The 23499-nt window shown below is 30.4% G+C and overlaps 3 protein-coding genes across 5 annotated transcripts; 1 reads left to right on the forward strand and 2 right to left on the reverse strand.

The window, feature by feature from the left end:
• Positions 1-3653: 3653 nt before the first annotated feature.
• Positions 3654-8291, reverse strand: LOC100167635. Of its 3 annotated transcripts, XM_001947408.5 has the most exons (6): positions 7944-8274; positions 7675-7785; positions 5820-5938; positions 5593-5748; positions 5374-5529; positions 3654-5286 (listed from the first exon to the last, which is right to left on the reverse strand). In XM_001947408.5, exons 2-6 carry the CDS (start codon positions 7707-7709, stop codon positions 5054-5056), a joined length of 699 nt encoding a protein of 232 aa, XP_001947443.1. In that variant the 5' UTR covers positions 7710-7785; positions 7944-8274; the 3' UTR covers positions 3654-5053. The 3 variants fall into 3 exon arrangements, with proteins under 3 accessions (XP_001947443.1, XP_003241721.1, XP_008178890.1); XM_003241673.4 differs by lacking the exon at positions 7675-7785 and having other exon boundaries at positions 7944-8291; XM_008180668.3 differs by lacking the exon at positions 7675-7785 and having other exon boundaries at positions 7940-8274.
• A 3219-nt stretch (positions 8292-11510) lies between these two features.
• On the reverse strand, positions 11511-14105 carry LOC100165606. The gene is made up of 4 exons (XM_001947708.5): positions 13450-14105; positions 12439-12561; positions 12186-12338; positions 11511-12108 (listed from the first exon to the last, which is right to left on the reverse strand). The coding sequence occupies exons 1-4, from the start codon at positions 13583-13585 to the stop codon at positions 11849-11851; spliced, it is 672 nt and encodes a 223-aa protein (XP_001947743.1). The 5' UTR covers positions 13586-14105; the 3' UTR covers positions 11511-11848.
• Positions 14106-20918: 6813 nt separating this feature from the next.
• On the forward strand, positions 20919-22668 carry LOC100161488 (haloacid dehalogenase-like hydrolase domain containing 1A-like). The gene is given in 5 exon segments (NM_001163041.1): positions 20919-21234; positions 21303-21413; positions 21484-21702; positions 21886-22118; positions 22328-22668. Coding segments are annotated over 5 exon segments (744 nt in total). The 5' UTR covers positions 20919-21230; the 3' UTR covers positions 22505-22668.
• The last annotated feature ends 831 nt before the right edge of the window (positions 22669-23499 follow it).

Consider the following 23499-nt stretch of genomic DNA (forward strand, 5'->3'; position numbering starts at 1 on the left):
AACACAGGTAATATTCTTACCATCAAGCTTCATAATAGGCTTCACTCTAATCTTTAAGCTAACGGCATAAAACTTGAATTTTTTAGCGTAAATTTGGTATATTACGCGTTTGTAAGACGGAGACAACACATACGGATGCGGGTGTGGCGTTCTCTTGATATAGACGTTATAGTTTTGGAAGACAGCCGCGATGGGTAAAACGCCATTTAACCATTGGCACAACTAGACATTTGAAGTAGGGGGTGCTTAATCTCCACGTTTTTTGGTGACTCGATGGGACCTAACACCACTATTCGCCTATATGTTTGCCTATATTAACCACTAAAACAAAACAAAATCCATACTTCTGGGTCTACACAGGACAGTACAAATTGTTTTTAAAAACAGAAACAAAAAAAAAGTCATACTTGATGTGGATCCAGAACAAAAAGTCACTTAAAATTAATTTTTTTGATTTCATTTTTAATTCTTTTAGTAATAATAATATATTATATCAATTTATATGTTATTATCAAATTTAAAACATTATTTCTTAATTGAATGTTTTCATCATCATCATTCACATAGGCGCAACTAGACCTATACTTTTGAGGGTGCACAAATTATAAAGAATTCCCAGACCCCCGGACCCATACTCTATATACAGGCTATAACAGAAAGATCTGACAAAAAAAAAATTATGCTACTTAAACAGATGACAAAAATATTTTGAAAAAAGTTATTACATTCTAAGCCAATAACTTTTATTGTATTTATGTTATCTAAAATATAGGCTTGTTTTATAAATTATAACAATTAATTATAAACAAGGAAACAATAAAAACACTCTCACATTCATGGGCAGTCTTCTATCCTGCCAAAGATAAAGAGAAATATCGTTATCCTGTTTTCTAAGTTATTTTGTTGAATATTATTAGGTATGATCAATGTTACACAAATAATTAAAAACAACATAACTGTGACCTGTTCTATACAACATAAAATACCTACCTAAGCTAAAGATTATTTGTTATACTGTTATAGCAGGGAATGTTGAATGTTTTTATTAACTTAGTTTATAGGTCTATGGTTGGAACATAATAGGTAGTGAATTAGTGAAGGTACTCACTATTAATCACTTATTATGTTCCTCAATATACTCTAAGGTACAACTTTTTTGTATTTATTGATAATTTTTACTTCAAAATAATCAAAATATTATAGATTAAGTATTTTATATTTTGGGGTGCACATTTTAAACTTGGGGGTGCACAAGTCCCCTGTGCACCCCCCCCTAGTTGCACCAATGGGGGGAGGGCTGAATATATTAAAGGCAAGTAGACCATTGCAATGGTGGAGGGAGGGGGAGTCATGGCTAAGTTAGGGGAATAGGCCTTAAGCCCCCCTCAATTTGCACCTATGATCTTAGGCTGACAAACCGTCTCCGCTCAGAATCGTTTTCGTAGGTATAAAATGATATTATACCTATCATTAAATTCAAATTTAACACCATCTATTACTGACACTGACTTGTAACCTATACTGTACAGTTGACCAACACTCACTTGCCCTCTTTTTATTATTATATCGTGTTATGATGATGAGGGGTGGGCATTTATTTCCCCTTGTCCCGAAAAACTTTGGAACAGCTTTATAGGATTATATTAGTAATAACAGAAAAAAAATATAATGTGAAGGACGTTACCGGAGGAATCAGATTGTTATTAAATGTTACGCCAACAGCAATTTTTTTTTTTTATACACAAAACCCGACGTAATATAAAATAATAGTTCAAGGTCGCCCTATGAGATTTTCACTATTTCCAACAATCAAGGCCGTACAAAATAATTTCCTTGTAATTAATTTTATAATCGTGTATTAATTTCTAACTAGGTATACATAATTATTTACAACTAAACAGGACAATTTTCATAAAAAAAAAAACTAGGTACGACTAACAAAATATTCTGAAATTTTGATCGAGACTATACGTCTATACTGAAAACCAAGATCAGCTTTTCGATGAAATTGTATTACCTACCTAAAGGCTAAAGAGTAAACAGTATTGGTTATTAAAAGTTAAAGTATTGAAAGATTAATAAGTGAAATCTTATAGTGAAAAATTATAAGTGAAGAAAAATGGGTGCATCTATTCTGTCATTTTAAAGAAAAGAATATCACATTCTCAACTCAAAATGTACATTAATTTTGCAGTAGGTAAGTATATCCTTTGTATGGCAGGAGTATTCTCCAGCAGATAGAATTTTCTCACTCATGGATAACGCTTGGTAGGATAAATTAAAATACAGTAGGTACCTATGATCCATAGGCCCTAGCTGTATGTAAAATTTAATTTGATTTAATTTGTAAAGAATATTACGAAAAGAATAAAAATGATACAACTCTATTGAAGAAAGAACATTCAAGTGAAAAGTATAATAATCAATAGATAATAAGTAAATTGTTTGATTAGTTTCCATAAACGTAAAAAAAGAAAATTTAAAAAAAATTAAAAAACAAATTACTATAGTATAGCAGAAAGCAGTGGTATAATTATGGATGACAAGAGGATCCTCCCCACCCCTAAAATGTTAGAGAGGACCAAAGGTATAATTTCTTTTATTAACTATTAAGTACTTAATACAATATAATATTATTTAACCATAAAAGTACATACGGTAAGATTCTAAGCCATAAGATAAGTTTTAAGACCTGTGTAAAAACATAACAATTAAGTTAGGATTTTGATTTTGGTAAACAAATTATTTTGTCCCCCTAGTTTTGTACCAAGTTACGTCACTGTTGTATAGTTTACATAAAATTTAGTCCAATACATTTTTTGATTAACATTTGCCTACCTAATAAAAATTAAAAATAGGAAATGTTTATTTTATTGCTAATTAGTTATTGATATTATAATAGTTACTCAATGAAATCATTTTGTTCCCTCAATATCGTTTTGACTGCCCGTCAGTATCTATCCTTAAAATTTTAGTTTTATACAAAAATTAAATCCTAAAACACTAAATTACAACGTAATATTTAAATGTATACACTTAATTATATTTTAAGTATAATTCATCGGCGTTTAGTATAAATTACTTTTAAATTACTTTTAAAATTAACATTTTTGTCTTATAGTGTTATTAAAATCAAACATTTTTATATTCTGTTGGTACAGATCACGTAAGTCAAAACCATAACTCAGTATCAGTGAAATTTGGTTTGGTCTAAACATTTTAAGTCACATTATATTGAGTACAAAACACGTATGTCTAGTTAAGAATTGAGAATCTGACAGAAATAATCTTAAAATGGTCTTAATATCATAAGTCAAGCTTAGTAATTTTAAATGAATGCCCTAATAGCATAAGTTGTATAAGAAAAAAATCCAACTATCTTAAGTCTCTTCAAAAAATAACGAAGAATTGATTTTAAAGTTCTACTTAATAGTTAAAAGTTGGTTCATAGAATATTAAGTTAAATTAATTGTCAGCCCAGACACTATTGTCTACAATTTTGAATGATTTTTCAATGTTTTGTTTAATCATCCTGAAAACTAGTGTTTTGGACTTGAGACATTTATACTATACGCCAAATAATTGTTACGCTTAGCAAAATTTAAAAAAAAAATACATTTAAAAAAAATATATATATATATAGTTAATAGGTATGTATTAAAGTTTGTTTTATTTTCAGAAATATTCTATACATTTTTTTTTTTTTTTTTTTGTTATTAAATCTACATTATAAAATTTTAATGTTTTGTAACAAAAGGCAGTTTTGCTTAATACAGTTTATAAATATAAAATTATTATTAATAACTAACACGTAAATATTAAGTGTCTGTCAAAAAATTCTTACAATCAATTAACCTCGTAAAGAATTATTATGAACATTAACAATAAATGTTATACAATGATAAAAATGGCATATAGTAAATTTAATAGAACTATAATAAGGATTGTATTGTATGATGTTACTTGAAGATACAAAGATAAATAAATTCAATGATTTGTGGAAAATACAAATTACAACATAATATTATACAAATAAAGCAAATTAAGTTTTTGATAAACACATCACTAAAAGTTTAGTTTTTAAACAATTATCATAAAGCAACCTTTAATGTTGTATAAACAATTAGATCATCGTCCAAAATTAAAGTTTAAATAGTTTATATAAATTTCTCATTTAATTTTTGTCAAAGTTGTAGTTATTACTTATTAGCTATGTTATATTGCTGCTTGAATGTAACTATATTATTCATAATAGGTACTTAACAAAAAAAAAAAAATATACATATTTGGCATTATAGAAAAGAAAACTGATATTATTTCTGATAACTGATAAGCAATAATGGTAAAAGAACACAAATTAATTTAGAATCTATGTGCAGAAATATGGAATTAAATAATATAATACTGGCTTCATAAAATGTCAATGCATCTAGTTTCTAGGATAAAATAAAATAAACTAAAAAAATATCAACCAAATACAAACTTTAAAAACTTAGATTGCATAAGAAAAATGAAAATTAATGGTGTTCATCCCTTACAGTGATGAATCCTGTAACTGTAGCACAGGATGTCCTTAAAACTAAATATTTTAATACTGCAAGTATTTAGCTACATTAAATACAAGCTTGCTTAAAATGAAAAAAATATAAATGTACATAATTTAATATCTTAAAATTACAATGCTTATTTTACTTTTAACAGTTATGAGACAGATGTGACAAATTCAAATATTAAAACTAATTAAAGTGTACACTTAATAATGATATAACTAATATTATTGCAATAATATTCGTTTTAAATGGACGGAGTCGGTTTCATACAACAGTAAAAATTGTATTTACTCACATTTTATCACAAATAATTTAAAATAGTATAGATAATAGTGTTAATTTAAACAAAAATGAGATTATTAGTTTCATAAAAATAACTACTGCTATCAGATTTTGAAAATAGTATAATTTAATACTGATTGGGCTGAAGGTTACTATCAAAAACACATACTTATGGTCTAAATTGAAAATATTTTAAATAAAAATCAACAATAAATTTCATCTTATCCTTTGGACTCCATATCAAATTTAGTTTGAGATTCTTTCAAATATTTTCTTTTTTTCACTTGTATATTTGTTTCTACCAAATAAAATGCTCCAGATCCAAGTAAAGCAAAGAAACTTGCAATAGCTACACCAAATGCCCAACCAAAGAAGTTGTTGTCGTGGCCAGGCATCCAACCTGGACGGTTGGCAAACAAAGCAAATATTAACACTGATATTGCAGCACATACACCTGAAATAAAATAAAATTAAAAAATGTTTGAATATTAATATTAATGTTTGAATATTCATAGCAATATTATATAAACATTGAATTTACCAGATACAATCAATGTTACTCCCAATGCAAATGTTATTTGTATAAAACGTTTTTCATCAGGTGTACAACATAGAAGAAACATTGATGAACCAACAGCTGATACTAATGTTCCAAGGAATGTAATTGTGTAAAAGAACTGAGTTGCCACTATGTAAACTACAAAAAAACAAATTAAAGAATATAAAAAGTTGAGAAACTGTACGGTATTAATATAATTACATGGCAACAAAAATCCTTTGATTTCATCATATCCCTTGGTGAAAGGGTCAAAAATCCAGTGGCATCCAACAAAAAACCTTCGTTCCGCTGGGTCATTAGGATCAGGTAGTGAACGAAAACAATGAGTCCACAATCCAAAACTTTCTAATTTTGCACCTGAATTAAAGTTTCAAAAATATGATAAAATTAAACGTTAAAAAAGATAGGTAGAAAAAATAAATAAATACCTGTGATTCTCCCATCACTGACTAACCAACTGGTTGAAAAAAATGAAATGAACACAAACACTAAAGCCAAAACGTACAAACCAAGGGCTACGTTACCAGCCAAACTACGCTTTTTCATTCTACAAAAACAAATATTTTTCTAAGTAAAGAAAATATAAAAAAATAAAATGAATAACTACCTAGGTATAGGTATTTTATATCAACATTATCAATTAAAAAAAATTTAATTGGGTATTAAATGTATACTTATGATTATAATTTATAAGTATAAAGATAGGTAGGTGATAATAATATTATTATCAAAACATATATTTATATTCGACATAAATGATTAAAGAGCTTTGTCGATTAGATTATAAGTTCTATATTATAATATTACATTTGAATTTGTTTTTAATTCTATATTGCAATTGAAGTTTTATTAGTATTAATAAAAACACATCATGATAAATTAAATCAATCAGTTTAATTGTTATGTCAGCTATCATTTAGGTATTTTTAAGTTATTAGTTATTAGGTAAATACCCATTAAAACTATATTTTTATGGTTAGAAATAATAATTTTTAGTTATTGTATTATTGTATATTTATTTTAATTTATTTATTAATTCTTAGTGGGTACCTAATCGATTAAAATACAATTACATTAATTTGATTTATATATTTTAAATAAATTTTATAAAAAATATTACCATAAATTCTGTACCATGTATAGATATAGTATATTATATTAGGTATCTAACTATTCAAGCAATTTAAAAAAGAATTTTTCTTTGAAAGGTTCAAAATTATGGTTATACCTCTTCTAAATACAAGTAAAATTATGAACACTAAATACAAATTGTAAATTAAAGAAGTAGGTAATTGCTGTATTATTGAATTCCTAGTTCATAATTATTTATCATCCAACTATATACCTACCTATAATAATTTAGATAAGGTATAATGTACCTATTAACTGAAAGGTGATTTAAAAATTAGATTGTTTATAATTACACCTATATACTATATATTAAGTTGAATGATTTTCAAACTAACTATTGAGTTTCATATGATAAAAAGAAATTATTTGAGTTAATTATTAAACATAAATTATAGGAAGTACCTCGGGAAGTACCTACATACCTTATATATCAATTACGTAATAAATTACTAAATTACACTGCTACCCAAAGAAATATTAGTACTTATGATACTGTAACAGTAAAATCATATAAATACAGAATAAATATAATAGGTATATCCTCGGGTACAACACAAGTATAATATTATAATTTTATAGCAAATACATGCAGTAAGCTGTTAATATAAGTAAATGTTCACTATTCATGATTGAAAAACACTAAGCACATATTCCTGCATAGGTACCAAATTATCGAGCTAATTATACTAAGTAATAGGTATATTTGTAGAAAAATAAGAGTTAAAATTACATTTCAAGTTATTAAAAAGAGACATACTTGCAAACAGCAGGTGGGTGATGTGATTACTTAATGGAAGTTCTATACTTATAATAGGCAATATACCATGAAAGATAAGACATAAGTATGACATACACATAAAATAACAAAATGATTTGTTCAGAGATTTATTTATGTTTTACTAATGATTCAAATAACACTAAATCATACACAACAAAAAAAACATCTTAATTCAGTGATGAATTACACAAAGGTACTACCTATGGCTACATAATAGCATTTGTCATAGGTGCAGTTGAAAACAAGGACATATTATGCATAAAATCAAATTACTTAAGACAGTAGGCAATAACAATAAACATAATGGTAAATGTTTAGGTAATAGTCTGGGTAATAGTGATGGCAATAAATTAACAATTATGCCATAAGTGTACCTCAGGTCATTGTTGGAGACTGTTGACCCTGGCATCGTGCTGGTAAGCGGCGTACGATAGAGTTAATCAAAAACTGTTAATGGCATGCCACACGCACAACACAAGACAGACCTAAATTAGTGCGAAAAGCAATGTTAACATTTTTTTTTTAAATTTAATAGGTAGGTACTTAAAGTCAATCTTAAAATACGTAAATATTAAATACAGATTAAAGGTATCAATTATTATTGTGTTAAATCAAATAAAATCAAAGTTCAAATATCACCTACGTGAGTAATCGAGACAGCGTTTGCGGTGAAAACTGGAAAAATCCGAATGAATTACTGATACGAAAAAGAAAAACCAGTATCGTCGCTGAGAAATAGGTGGTTGTTACGTTCTCACATCACTCGGACAGACAAACGAGCGCGCGGACAAACACGACTCTACCTACGTGAAGATTAATTAGTAATTACACAAAAAACGGTTAACACAGACCACGAGCTGAATTAGGTGGATGAAAATTTTGCAAAAAAATTATCGGAAAAACAAAGAAAAAGACGGACGGACGACAGTTGCTCACCAACACGACGGCACGTTGGCTTTTTGGAATTTGGCGTTTTCAGTGGTTTTGTTTGTTATGTTATATTATCTGTAAAACGACCGACAGGATCACGTGCGGGAGAAGAGGGGACGACACGCCCTAGGTCGCGCGTGGCGGCGCGCCGATTCAAACGGCGGCGGCGGATTCGGTTTCGGTTTCAGCAGTTTTTTTCGCTTTACCAACTCGCTCCCCGCCGCTACCACTGACACATCCACGGCCTACTGGTATATATATTTTTATACTTGAAATCGAAATATACACATCTATATCTATAATATACCTACTAATATTATGCTAATTAAGTGACCACGACGGTCATCGCATAATAAATATTATATTGCGGCGGCGATGACGACGACGACATAGCAACTATACGAATCGACGAATCGTGTACTGTGATGCGAGTATGCGGCTGTAATTTAATTCCGGGACTATAATAAGTTATAGATATTATTATAATATTATTAATGAATACTGCGGACAGCATATCTATTATCTACAAGACTATAAAGTATAAGTGGTCAGTCAGTCAACACGATATTTAGAAACGTCTTCAAAAATGAAAAAATCGCTAATTGTGATATTCTGCCATCCTGCCATCCTGGATACCTAATATACGTATCATTTAATATTTAGTGTATACAATATGTAATAATAAGTAATATATTATGTACTTACATGCACTAAAGTCTAAAAATAACAGAAAAAGATTTTAAATATTTCCCCGAAGAATGTCCTACCCCAAAAACATAGTAATAAAAACAGCTTAAACTGTTTTTCAACATTTAATCCTATTTGTAATTTCCTTGTAGTTAAGGCATACAATAACATGTAAATGTAATTGCGCAGTATAACTTATAATAATTAATAGGTGTATTCGTCTTTTCACAGTTCATTAAAAATCTAAAGTAGATGCATAATATACCTGCGCGCTAGCTGAACATTTAAGTACCAATCTATTTATCTATATATTATATATAGGTACAATATTATACTGTTAGTCATAGAGGTATCGGTGGTACACAAGAACCCATAATATGGCCTTATAGTTTTACTTATTGATCTCGTCGCAATAAAGAAATAAATGATCGCTTAAAATCAAATTTAAATAATACTTCTGTAGATATCTGTGATCTTGGCGACTAATCCTATATAGTAGCTCCGGTAGTCGGGTAGTGGGTAGTGTACAAGTCACAAGGGTAGGTATACCGTATACCTATCTAAAAGTATACAAGCCTTTATAAATTATAATATATAATATGTAATAATTATATAGCCAATAGGAACTTCACTGTACTTGTATAAGCGCAATTTTATATCAATTATATCCAAAAATCGGTAGTGCAAACCCTATATAGTGATAAACATATTACATATGTAAATATACATTTAAGAATTTAAGATTAGTAATTACTACTCTAATCACCTACCTATATGGTTATAATATGTTATATGTATATCGTACACGGACTATGAGTAGGTACACCATTAGTTAGTAGTTACAATAGTTACATTTGACCTTTTCTATGATTTATTGGTTACATGCTTATATTATATAGCCGTTGAGCCGTCCGAAAGGCCACATCACCGGCTTCTTTTCAATGGGTCACGGTCACATAGGTACCTACATCGTGGAAATTATAAAAATAAAATTATCTGAACTTTACCTATTCAATGTATATTATTTATACTTAGTTTATGTTAATATATTTTGTATAATAAAAACGAGACGTCGTCGATAAGACAACTGTATATAGCAATACAGCTATTAGCTCGAGGACGAGTTTGGTCAGAGAAAAACATAAAATAATAAAACGAAATTATTATAGGTACCTTCCTATATGATATTATGATTAGCCCCGGTCGTCGGAAGGTCTTCGTGTTTCGAGTGGCTTTGGCGTATTCGCACCATCATCAAACGTGGGAACCACAAACGTACGGGATACGTGAGAACGACTATTATACTATATAGCTATTATTATTACATTGTAAGTGCATTGGTATATTATTCTTCGCGGCCGGATGGACATCGAGTGCGCGCGTAAAGTTGTTCCAAGGGTAGAAGGCGACGACGACGTCCCGCTGAGCAGTGCCCAAGGATTTTTCGACGGTCGTTAAGTACTATGTTTAGTGTTTACCGAAAACCAAGTGAAACGAAAAGATAATAACGGCTATAAAAATGAATGTATTTCATCACAAACGAGACACGTAAATAATATTAGGCAGCGCTTCATCGGAACAGGCGGTTCATGACGCAGTTAAGACGCACACAACAAAACAAACCACACAGATGAAACCCAATCAAAAGTCGTATTGTATATAAATGTATTATATGTATATTTGTTATCAATTCGGGTCGTACGTTTTAAAAATACAAATAAATAAATTTTTAAAAAAACTGTAAAAATTATAATAAAGTAAATGATATGTAGCCTTGGTAAGACGAGTATGACAATCATAATTCTCGAAATTTATATATAAAAAAATAAAATATTAATATTAGTAACATAGGAAAGCTTAAAATTAAAAAATTACATTGTTCAATTTCTCAAAAAAATCACAACTTATTAATTATTATTAATTATACATGGTAAAAAAATTAAATATCATATATCAGGTGAATTCTAAGTTTTCTTTTAAATTCAGATCTTATACCTAATTCACCAGTTTATAACATTGATTAAACATATAATTCATAAAACAAAAAAAAAAAAAAAAAAAAATGGACGGTATTTATTCATACAGATTACTCTACTCAATTACTATACTAAACAAACGGCATGGTTTCAATTTTAAAACAATCGTACGATCTAATTGTGAGGAGTACTCAATCAGAATAACTTAAACCTTTATATAAACAATAATTATGTAATCACAGGATAATTTTTTTTTTACGTATTACAATTTTAGTTCACAACAACTTTAAGGCATACTTAACAAATTAGTATAAAATATATATAGTGACCTAATATGAATTATTACAAAAATGTAAAAGTATTGTTGAACATTTTGCGCCAATTGTGTAGCAATAGTTACTAAAATTAACTTAGAATTAAATGGACGGATAATTGTTAATCTAATTATAAAAATATACATAAATTACCTTGTACATTTTTTTTTTTTACAAAATTCTCAATTATTATTTTTAGTCTTACGAACAATTAAAAATAAACTATTTCTCATGTAATAATTATTATTGAAATTCGTAGATTTTAAATTAAATACTTGAGATTCTTGCTTTTAGAGTTGTATATATCTATTCAATATAAATTGCACATCAAATTCAAAGTAAGATCTATAATTAATTTATTACAGTTTGTCAATAATTGTATAAATGACCAAGTAACAAATTGTTTTCAAAAAGCCATTCTTAAGAATAAAACTCCATAAGTGCTCATTCATACTATACTTAATAATATTTGTTATCCAAAACAAATACCAAGTGTTTTCCATGCAAAGTGAATCTTTCATGCAGACATTTGAAGAATGTCAATGAGTCTATGTTTAAGAAGTGCTCACTGTACATATGCATTAAGAATAAATTAATGAAAACGTGCAGATGTTGCTACTTAAAAATAAAAATTTGAGAATTTATATGTCAGTGTGAGACGATTGTTTTAAGTCATCTGCATCATAGTTGTAATTGGCTCTTTGAGTAGCCATCTTTTGACGTTTAATCTTGTGTGCCCGTCCCTCTATTACATACAATATTCCACTGACATAAAGGGCAATAGTTCCTGCGACTGCTACCCCATAGCTCCATCCTATATCATTGTGTTCCCAATGTGGCATCCATACTCTACTGTCTCCATCTATTCCAAATATTACCAAAGCAATAGTACCGCACACAGCTGAAAATAATATTTTTATCAAGTTATTAGGTGTTATAAATTATAAGAGTATAAGACAACATAACACTATGTTTTACCTGCAGCTATGTAAAGTATTCCAGCTGTAAATAGAATTTGAACATAACGTTCATAAGCTCTATTAAGATACATATAAAGTGTAGTGTAGAATAAACCAAATACTGTTAAGAGAACACAAGCTGAAAACCAAAACTGAGTAGCAACATAAAAACCTGTAATTAAAAATTTGTATTAATTTCAAATCTCACATCAAAGTTTAAAATTGTATTTATTATGGATGAAAAGTAAAAAAAACTGAAGTTATAAACAAACCTTTGAATAAAACATCATAGATAATATAATATTCTTCTTCAAACACCCACCAACAACTATGGAATCTTGTGTCGTACCAATGACGAGGGTCCTCAAATTCTTTAAAACATACTACCCATAGACCTATAGATGAGAAAACAGTTTAAAAAATTGTAATTAAATACAAATTAATAACACAAATAAAATTGTTATTAACTATTGATCATAGTTACTATTAAGAATAACTTAACATTATTTATTTCAGAAACTTGAAACAATCATTATTCAACAATATTTTATTAAAATGTACTTTTATTAATACTAATAAAAAAATAACAAAACAAATTTGAATAGTATTATTTTCAAAATGCTAAATAAACCTGGAAACCTACTTGTGGATTATTTTAAATAATATCATAACCTTATTATCAATTGAAAAAATATGTTGAGATATTTTTGCTTTGTGAATCAGTTTTTTAAGCATGAAGAAAATGCAAATTATTATAATTAAGCATAGATAGTAGGTAATACTGTATTTTCTACGCATTCGAAACTTGCTTTATATAATATATAGTTGTGTAAAATATCTGAACATTTTTTATGAGTTCTATTTTTCAAATGCAAAGACTGAGTGAATAAAAAGGACAGTGACCCCAATGGGTAGAAACCAGTCCGTTAGAATAGGGGACACAAATATACAATACATAAAAAGCCATCAATTTATCAATTCAATTTCAAACAACTACAATATAATTACATAATTAAGACTTTTACTGCTAAAACCTATTCTAGAGCGCAGAAATTAAGTAACTACCAACTATTTTTAAAAAAATTATAAAAAGATATTTGAACGCATTTTTTAAGACCCAACACAGATGGCGCGCATTTATAGACACTCGGTCTGGAAATCTTTCGTATTGCGACAGGGAAAAGTCTCTGCTCGACGGGAGGGACCAAAGAAATGCGAATTACTACCCTCATTTGGGCGTGACCGTGCGGGCGGACACCAGCCTGCGCGCGCGCTATACTAACCGATCCTTTCGAATTTCGGGTGCTCTAATTTTCCATCCGTGACCAACCAGCTCTTTGTCGTGAACGCCAACAGGACCAAAAACGCTCCCAAAACCGACAGGCCAACGGCCGTCAGACCGTTCCTGGACTTGGCCATAGAAATCACTGGTACATCAAGACACGGACTGAAGATTCAAGTTTTGAAAAAAGACAACAAAACTGGGAGTGTCCTCCAACTTGGACGGCGGCGGCGGTGACGGGGACGGGGCGACGGGCACAAACAACAACAGCGGTTATCACTTATCACTCACCGTAATCAACATGTGTTCAGGGTGGCAAACGTGAATCGCGCGTTTTTCCCGTTCTAACGATGGAAATCCGGTTTTCTTACCAAAGTTTCGCGCGTGTTTTTTTTTAATTTATGCTAATGCCATTTCGCGACGACATTCCGGGCAAGATAAACAAAAAAATAATGAAGACTCGTTTTTGGCTATTTCCGCGTTTGACCCGACCAGAATAAAAAATTTCGGAGACAAAGGATCGAAATTCTAAATAGTCTACTCGCTCGTAAACGGCGGCGGCGTGCGCATAAACAACCACGGACGACAGACACGTCGAGACACCGCGCGCGCGAAAAACGACCACGCGATGACGATAACTAGGCGCAAGTCCACAGGTGGGGAGGCGGAGTACCAGACTACCAGAGTACCCGACTGCTATATTATACTACTATAGTGGACGGACGGGTGTGATCGTTATTTTTCAGCCGTAGAAAAAAACTAAAAACTGGTTGCGGAATGACGCTATTATAGTTATCTAGTAGTATACTAAGTAGTTAAATATTACAGTACTACACGAAAAACACGTACGGATCGATCGTTGAACGCTGATCGCCGGCGGTCCGTTTGCGGTAAGCGCGCCCGCTTGAAGGCCAAATGGAAATTAGGAAACCCATACCGACGACAATAACAATTTGCATATTTAAGCCTATATCGCTATATACGTACTGTACAGTATATATAGCGTATATTATTATATATATTTATAGATTATAGAACGAGTCGAAGATTATATTTATGAATTATGATTATAAAATACTCGCTATTATAATAATTAATATTCCTATATATATGTTATAGGTTCTACAGGCGATGTCGTGATGGTATACGAGGTGATCCATTTAACTCATTTCATGTCTATACTCATCATTTTAGCATAATTTTATCTCATTGCAATACAAAATTGGTTGTATAAATGTATATTTTAGATTCTAAGTGGAGCGATATATATATATTTTTAATTTAATATTTCGAAGTAGTATATTTTACCTAGGTACGTAAATATCAAAATATCAAATGCCAAACGAGTTGATATAACAAATAATATAATTGAAAAATAAAGAGTCATTTATGATTTATTCGTTATAGAAACTGGAACCATTTAATTATTTAAGTTTGATGACACTTCCGTCTCATATAAATATATGTTTATGTACCGATGTCCTAGTATACTCCAAACGATATAATCCGATAATCGTACCACTTACAATAGACACCGGCCTAAAACCCTAACCAAGGACAGCGGCGCACTGTCCTCTAGGACAGTAGACTAGTGGCGCCGATCACAGATTTATATATTATGTCATAGTATATTTCTAGATGGGGGGGGGGCATTGTAGAGTACTGCATGGGATCTCGTCGTTGATTCAGAATTTACGTTAAAACATAAACATAAATGATTGAGATAGAGATTAAAATAGGGAGTCCCTTGATTGTAGGATGTCATAGTATATTTTAAACACTTCGGCGCCACTGCAGTAGACCACTGGCCCAGACCGTCTTTGAGTCAACAATCATTAAATTTGTATTTAGGTTTACTCGAGGGCTTACTTTTAAGCAAGCGTGTTAAATTCATGGTTTCTAAGTGTATATTTAATACTGGCTAGTATGAATGCACACATAATAAAACCGTTATTAAGTGGATTAGTGGCGGTGATTTCCTGTCTTTGTCAAACACACGCGCAACATAAAAATGTAGACGTGTTTTTTGTCAAACGTACCGATTGATATAGTGAAGCGATAAAAATTCTGAAAACAGATTTGAATTTGTCGTCAAGTCTACTTGAGATCGATCAGTATACATTTTTGATTTTTTGATTTACACTTCTCCAAAAAATGAAATATGAAATTTTTTTAATTACTATTTAATAATACAATAATTTTAGGATTTTGGGGGATAATATAAAATATATGGACTGATCGATCTCAAGTAGACTTGACGAAAAATTCAAATCTGTTTTCAAAATTTTCATCGCTTCACTATATCAATCGGTATATTTGACAAAAAACACGTCTAAATTCTTATGTTGCGCGAGTGTTAGACAAAGACAGGAAATCACCGCTACCAATCCCCTTAAAGGCTAAAGTATTTATTTATTCAACTGTAGTATTAAAATATTTGTATTAATAAGACTCCATAGTTAAAATGTATATTTTCTAGTACTTTGTTTTGTATTCATGAATATTTTTTTTTTTTTTTTATTTTTACATTTTTTTTTTGACATAAACAACCTATATTATTTTTAGCACAATAAGTATATATGATAAAAGTAAAAGTAGAATAACATATGAATGTTGCGAATAAGCAGCCACCCATTAGTGGCTCTTGACTAATGATAATAATTTTTTTTTTTATTATTATTTATTATTTAATGTTATTTTTTAATTTTTCTAGAGACGTTATAGACATTTAAGTTTTGTAAAAGGTCACGGCGCACCACCTTCTTTTTAATCTGCGGTTAGAATTTCCTGGGAGTGGAAGGATGGAAAAATCTTTTATGAGAGGGTTTGGATGGGTTTGAAGTCGTTTATGGAAACGTGTGTAAAAAATGTGTGCTTCCGCTTCTATTGTTCTCATATAGTCATCTGGAGATCGTTATGAAGGGCTAGCGTTAGAGACATAGGCTGGAGCATTGGACAATCGTCGGGATGGTATATTTTGGAATGTTTGAATTCTACTAGTGTTAGATTTTTTTGCCGCACCCCATAGGCCATATAGTTGAAGTCCATCATACGTCCACATTGACTTAAGACTCAAGGCCGGATTAAGAACCTATTGGGCCCTGGAGCTGAAATTTTGAATGGGCCCTTTTGACAAAACATGCTTTACAAAGCCGGTCGCTACGCTCGCACGAAAATACATTTTTCTAACTACCTATTTCACAAATTCACAATTGCATTATAAATAAATTATTTAATTTTTAGAAAATTAATAGGTATATGTATTTATATGTCTATAAAACTACTAATTATTGTAGTATAATAAAAGATAATACTTCATATTTCATTAATTTAAATTCAAATTTTCATAATAACTTTTAAATATATTAACAGTAGGTATATCTATTTATTTACAACAAATATCAAACAAAAATTAATATATATAAAACAAAAACCATTTTGTCAAATACATTTTACTTGAAGCCAACTCTCTTAGTACTTCATATAAGTCTAATAATTTTAACAAATCGTTCTCAGAATATAAAATCATTTGTATGTCTAAGTTTTCTTGGTTTTGGCTGGTTCTATACTTATTTTTTGCTCTAGTTAATTTAGAAAAAGCTCTCCGCAGAACAATTAGCTACAGGAATTCAATCTTGTAAAATATTCAAATAAATGTATACAAATAAAAGTATTTGAATACTTTTTTTGTATTTGAATGCTATTTTAAATACTTTTTTTAAGAAGTATTCGAATACGTATTCTGAATACTTTTATTTGTATTTTTTATTCATTATAAAAAAATACTTTTTTCCGATCCAGAAAAATAGTTTTAAATTTGTGACAAGACATATTATAAATCATGAACATTAATTTTATTCTTTAAACGAAATATAATATTGGCCCATGATATGATTATTTTTATAAACACCAATGTGTTGTATCCCGTATGGCACATATCGGCCAATTAATCATATGTGGTCAAAATGTATAGATAACTTATGATTACATTATATGTTTAATTATTAATTAATAAATGTTAAATACCAATCATTCAAAAACTAGTTGTGAAAAAAAGTATTCTGTTAGTATTCGAAACTTTTTAAAGTATTTGAATATGTATTCTGAATATATTTTTTAAGAACTATTCGAATACGTATTCTGAATACTTTAATTCTCATTTATTCGAATATGTATTCCGAATACAAAATAAAAGTATTCTTTATAAGACTGCAGGAATTGTCAAATATATTTTTAAAGAAATAAATACACAAGGAAATACCTCTTCGAGAGATCGATTACCAAACCAGTCAAATAATTTGGGAATGTCAGTTGGATTAAAAGAAGGTTGACAAAGCCTCCAGTATTCTCTAAATTGTATAAGTTCGTTTGATAAAGTAGAATCTACACCATTTTTATACTTTAAAATAAATATTGAGACACTCAAATCAATTAGTTCATTCGATTTTTCAGTTAAGTGTGTTATAAATAAAAAACGATCATCAATAAGCGGAAATTCTTTTGTTTAGTTCTGATCACGGCTATAGATACTATCTTTAATCGTGGTTCTGATACAAATTAATCAATAACAAATATATGTGTCTGTACTCGAAACTTGTTTTTCTTTTTAATATAGGTACTACGACATTTGTCGATAAAAAAAAAAGATGTTTTTAGAATATAGAAAAACTATTCTTTAAAATCACTGAAAAATGTATATCAGCTTAAAATTGTTTGGGCCCCTTTCATTTTGGTACTTGAAAGGGCCTCGGGGCTTCCGCCCCGGCCAGACCTCCCCCCCCTTAAACCAGCCTTGGCTTGAGTAGTAGGTATTAATATTAAAATGGAAAAATTAAAATCAACAGGCGTAAGCAAAGTACATAGTACTAGTATTCGTAACTATGTACTGTTAACAGGGGTAACTAACAGACGGACACAACGTAGGTATAAGGCGTTCTAAAATCTAAATGTGCTATGTTTAGAAACCTAAAAAATATGCTCTTAAAAAAAGTAAAAAATTAATAAATGAGAAAATATAATTATTTGTTAATGTTAAGACTTTTTTAAATAATGAGTGTTCTCTTAAATGGAGCTCCTTGTATATTATGCAGGGTATATTTATTATCGTGACAAACAGTGACATCATTTGGGGGGGGGGGGGGGCAACTGTGGCATTTGTCCCAGTCTAGTATTTACCTCAACCTTAAGTTGACACATTTACCACACGCCCCCCCCTCGTTTACCAATATAGCACTATGCTATAAGAATCTGAGTGAAAACAATGTAGGAAAAGTAGTGAAAAATTGCCATAGTCTAACAAAAACTGAAATGACGCCACTGGTGACAAATACGAATTAAGATATATCTTAATTCGTGGTCACAAACTCACAATGATGACGAATAAAATTGTGAAATTATCGCGGTAGCCGAAGGTCGTTTACATCGACACCAATTACTGAATTACTGCAAAATATTAACTTATCAATGTATAAATTATTAATTGTTATTAACAATCACGTCCGGCGCGCAGTTTTACAGACTGGTCACGCAATTAATTTTTTCGCATACCACGAGCGATTTTATCTTTTGATATTTTGAAATTTTTTTTACTTCGATGAACTCATTATAATGTGCTCATGACAAAAAACTAATAATAAATGTTTATTGTATAATAAGTATTTATGATTTAACCACGAGACATGAATGTACTGTAGAGCTGTACCCTGTACGGCTGTAGGGTACGGTACCGGTACACCCATAGCCTATAGGCAAGATATAAATGTATACAACATTGAACATTGTTTTAAGCACGGTCTTGTTTACAACTTACAAGATGTCAAGACCGTGTTACCGAGGTGGTGGTCATAACTTGTAAGGCGAGCATAATATCCATGTTTTGACATTCGTCGTAAATCGTAATCAAAGGCGGTACCAGCCCGCTACCATACCATATTATTATAAAATCTATTACCACTATTACCCAGGCTTTATATAGTGCAAATGATATTAAATCGTCTAGACCGCGAAAGGGTTAGGACCGAGATTAATGATTGTAATATGATAACGATTAACGGGCCGGGACGAAAATACGAAAACGATCATATTATTATTATTATTATTATTATAGAGCAGCGCCCCGCCGCCCCGACGGCCGAGTGTCGACACGACGTAGCGATCGGACTGTTGCCTGTGGTCTGTGGAGTAGGACAGTAGGTACTGCCGAGTATTATAATAGTAGCTGTGATATAATAATATTGTAGTGGCATACTGTCTGGCGAAAGTAAAAACGTTCAAACTTCCCGGCGGCGACGGCGGCGGTGGCGTAGAGCGTGCGATTCTCGCGAATATAAATAGGACGAACGAAATAGCAAGTAGCCACAGATCGAAATAATTTTAATTACCAACACTGACCAATCAATCGGTCTTCGTAGTGCCTGTAATTTTTTTTCCACACAGAACCTATTTAGTATTTATACCCATTATATTTTATTTATTTCTATCGTTGTTCGTGTGTGTCTGAAGTGCGTCGCCGAAAATCAAAATAATAATATGTCCAAGTATACGCCCGTGACTCATGTCATATTCGACATGGACGGTTTGCTTTTAGGCGAGTACTTACATTTATGTAAATTAATTGCGATTGCACGAGCGAATGTAAAAATATTTTTCGTGCATCTTCGCTTTGTCATAGAAGGTACCATAGTATTGTACGAAGTAATAATGTTGTCGATTTTGCGTTTCAGACACGGAAAAGGTGTACTTGTCAAGCATTACCGAAGTATTGAAAAATCATGGCAAGGACTACCCTAATGACTTGAGAGTCCGCGTTATGGGCACGATACCAATCAACACGGCTACAATCATAATAAAAGAACTGGAAATGGACATAGAACCAGTCGATCTTCTTGCCGAATTCCACGAAAATCAGATTGTCAAAATGGAAAACGTTCCGTTTTTGCCAGGTTTGAATCTATTCTGTGTATGATTTGTTTTTATTACCGATAGTATAGTGACTGTTTTCAGGAGCTGAAAGGTTAATCGATCATCTACACACCAACAATGTGCCAATAGCTGTGGCTACAAGTAGTGGAAAAGATACTTTCAAAGTAAAAACAGCAAACTATCAACACATCTTTTCAAAATTCCATCACATTGTACTTGGTAGTGCGGATTCAGAAGTAAAACAAGGAAAACCAGCTCCAGACATATTCCTGGTTTGTGCATCACGGTTTGACGATAAACCTCTACCACAAAATGTAGGCTATGCTTTGATGCTTGTTTCTTTATTTTAATAGCATGTTCGGTTTCATAATACTAAAAAATATTTACATTGATAATTACAGTGTTTGGTTTTTGAGGACGCCCCAAATGGAGTTACAGGTGCTAGGTCTGCTGGCATGCAAGCCGTTATGGTTCCAGATAAAATAATTCCTATAGAGAAGACTACTCATGCTACTCAAGTGATATCTTCATTGTTGGACTTCAAGCCTGAAGATTTTGGACTACCTCCGTTTCCTTGACTGTCAAATTCTAACTATCCATAATATTCATAACAACGGTTTAATACTATTATTATTTATTAGTAAACAAAATAGAAATATTTATATTTATTATTTAATATAATATTGTGTATTATTTTAAATTGATTAAAATTTCAAATTGCTGACTTGTTTTTAGTGCTTGTATAAATCAGCTGTTTGTTAACAATCTAGTCTTATCTCTGTAGACTAACTGATATTAATAAATTATTTGATTATTTAATATTTTACTTTGAGTAAATTTTTCTTAAACTTTCATACAAAAATGAGTAAGTTAATTTATCATATTATTATTAACTATTGGGATTAAATCTAATAACAGTTTAATAAATTTCAGGATTACCTGTAGAAATATCTCAAATTGTAAAAAATGTTTGTCGTTCATTTAGTACCAAGAAATTTCATCCCGTGTCTCATGTCATTTTTGATATGGATGGTGTACTTTTAGGTATTGATCATCTTTATACTAAATTATATTGTTTAATAGTAAATTATTTATTGCTATTATGTAAATATAGACACTGAAAATATACACAAGCAGTCTGTAACAGCAGTGGCATCTAAATTTGGTAAAACCTACAACCTTGACTTACGTTACAGGGTGTTAGGCGCGCCTGAATTTGATGGAGCCAAGATGGTAGTTAATGAATTAAATTTGCCAATATCGATTGAAGAATTCATAATCATGGTTCGTGCATTTGAAAATAAAGTATTATCTGATGTTGGTTTACTACCAGGTTTGTAAAATGTATTTCCTACTCACCAAAAAATATCTTTAAAATATAAATATTAACTTATATCTGAAAAATTGTTTATGCTAAGTAGTTTAACAACCAAAGTTAGTACCAACCTATAGTATTTTAGTATAATGTTTGTTTATTTAATTTTTATTGTTATTGAACTTAAAATATTATTTTCAGGCGTAGATCGGCTTGTGTGTCATCTTAATAAAAACAAAGTACCATTTGCTATAGCGACTAGCAGTACTAAAAAAAGTTTTGACTTGAAAACTTCTCAACATAAATCATTGTTTTCACTTTTTAACCATGTCGTCTGTGGAGGATGTGATCCAGAGGTAAAAAATGGAAAACCTGCACCAGATATATTTCTTACATGTGCCTCTAGATTTCCTGACCAGCCACATCCAAAAAAGGTACTTATATACTGTATATTTGTTAGTATACTCATTTTAAAGAGAGTGAGGGACCATTTCGCGCTTGTCTAATTAGCTCAGGCAAGTTTGTTTAGCCATGAACAGTAGGTGATGATCAGTTGTAACTGGTGTTGTTCGGATAATTGTTCTGTTTTCTTGTGAAAATGAATACAATTTAGTATCTTATTAATTTATTTGTTATTTTTTAGTGTTTAGTATTTGAGGATTCTCCAAATGGGGTAAGAGGAGCTAAAGAAGCAGGTATGCAAGTAGTAATGGTACCAGATAATTTGTTATCAAAAGATTCATGTCCTGAAGCAACTGTAGTATTAAGCAGTATAGAAGATTTTATTCCAGAAGCATTTGGTTTGCCATCGTTCAATTGACTATCTTACTATTAATCTAATTTTACCTCTTAGTATATTTTTCATAAAAAACCCAATTTATTATTTTGGGTTTATTAAGTTTAGGCGTATAAAAATTGTTTATTTTCGTTAATATGTACCTATAGTAAAGTTTGTTTTAATATTATATTAAAAAGTTATTCATTTCAATAGTCTGTCTTGAAATGATTTTATTTATACCCAGAACTGATATTGACCCAGGCACCCAGCACTTCTGAACTAACTTTGAAATATCTCTGCTATTAATTATTATAAAGATATGATACATGGTGTAGTATACATAAATAGTAGATATTATATTGAAATAACCAAGTTAGAAGTTACTGGAAAATAAATTACTATTAAAGAAAACATTTTCTAAGATGATCATAATATTATATTAATAGTTTTCTTTGTTTTATATTTATAGCCAAGCCAGGATTAAGATAATTTTGGGCCCGGTGCTAAATAGTAATAATATATCCATTGTCCATATAATTTATATATATAGAAAATATTATACTACCCATTATTGTCCAATATCCGTTGTGCGTCTGGTGCTTTGCCCCCCTCCCCTAGGCCCCCACTTAATCTCGGATTAATTATAGTTCTTTTATGCAAAAATCCTTTATTACCTAGTAGTTTTGTATTATCATCTATTTAGGTAGGTACCACGGATTATTATAATTATTCAGCTAGTGGCTAGTACCACGGATTATTATAATAGTTAAATAATATAAACAACTGTGTCTAGTTCCCACTACTGAGTATGAATTATATTTGCAAGTGGCTAAAACAAGCTATAATTTATAATGCAAATAGCTACCTATGTTCCTTAGCAAAAAGTTATTTTTTACTTGTAATCAATACTTTGAATATATTACCCATATTGTATATAATTTAAAATATAAAGTGATTCATAAATTAATAAATTATATTAAACAGGTCTGTCAGACTGAACATGACAAATCGGTATTCAAATAAGACATTATGTTTTC

The sequence above is a fragment of the Acyrthosiphon pisum genome, chromosome A1 (genome assembly GCF_005508785.2).
Source record: "Acyrthosiphon pisum isolate AL4f chromosome A1, pea_aphid_22Mar2018_4r6ur, whole genome shotgun sequence".
Lineage (NCBI taxonomy): Eukaryota > Metazoa > Arthropoda > Insecta > Hemiptera > Aphididae > Acyrthosiphon > Acyrthosiphon pisum.

What these genes read in the sequence shown, in the direction of transcription:
- LOC100167635 (XM_001947408.5), bottom strand. Translation starts at nt 7,709, where the DNA reads ATGCCAGGGTCAACAGTCTCCAACAATGACCTGAG. An exon ending in GTCTCCAACAATGACCTGAG is followed by an intron (nt 5,939 to 7,674) that starts GTACACTTATGG and finishes TTGTTTTTGTAG; the next exon opens with AATGAAAAAGCGTAGTTTGG. An exon ending in CAAAGGATTTTTGTTGCCAT is followed by an intron (nt 5,530 to 5,592) that starts GTAATTATATTA and finishes GTTTTTTTGTAG; the next exon opens with TTTACATAGTGGCAACTCAG.
- LOC100165606 (XM_001947708.5), bottom strand. Translation starts at nt 13,585, where the DNA reads ATGGCCAAGTCCAGGAACGGTCTGACGGCCGTTGGCCTGTCGGTTTTG. An exon ending in CTATGATGTTTTATTCAAAG is followed by an intron (nt 12,339 to 12,438) that starts GTTTGTTTATAA and finishes TTTTAATTACAG; the next exon opens with GTTTTTATGTTGCTACTCAG. An exon ending in AATACTTTACATAGCTGCAG is followed by an intron (nt 12,109 to 12,185) that starts GTAAAACATAGT and finishes TATTATTTTCAG; the next exon opens with CTGTGTGCGGTACTATTGCT.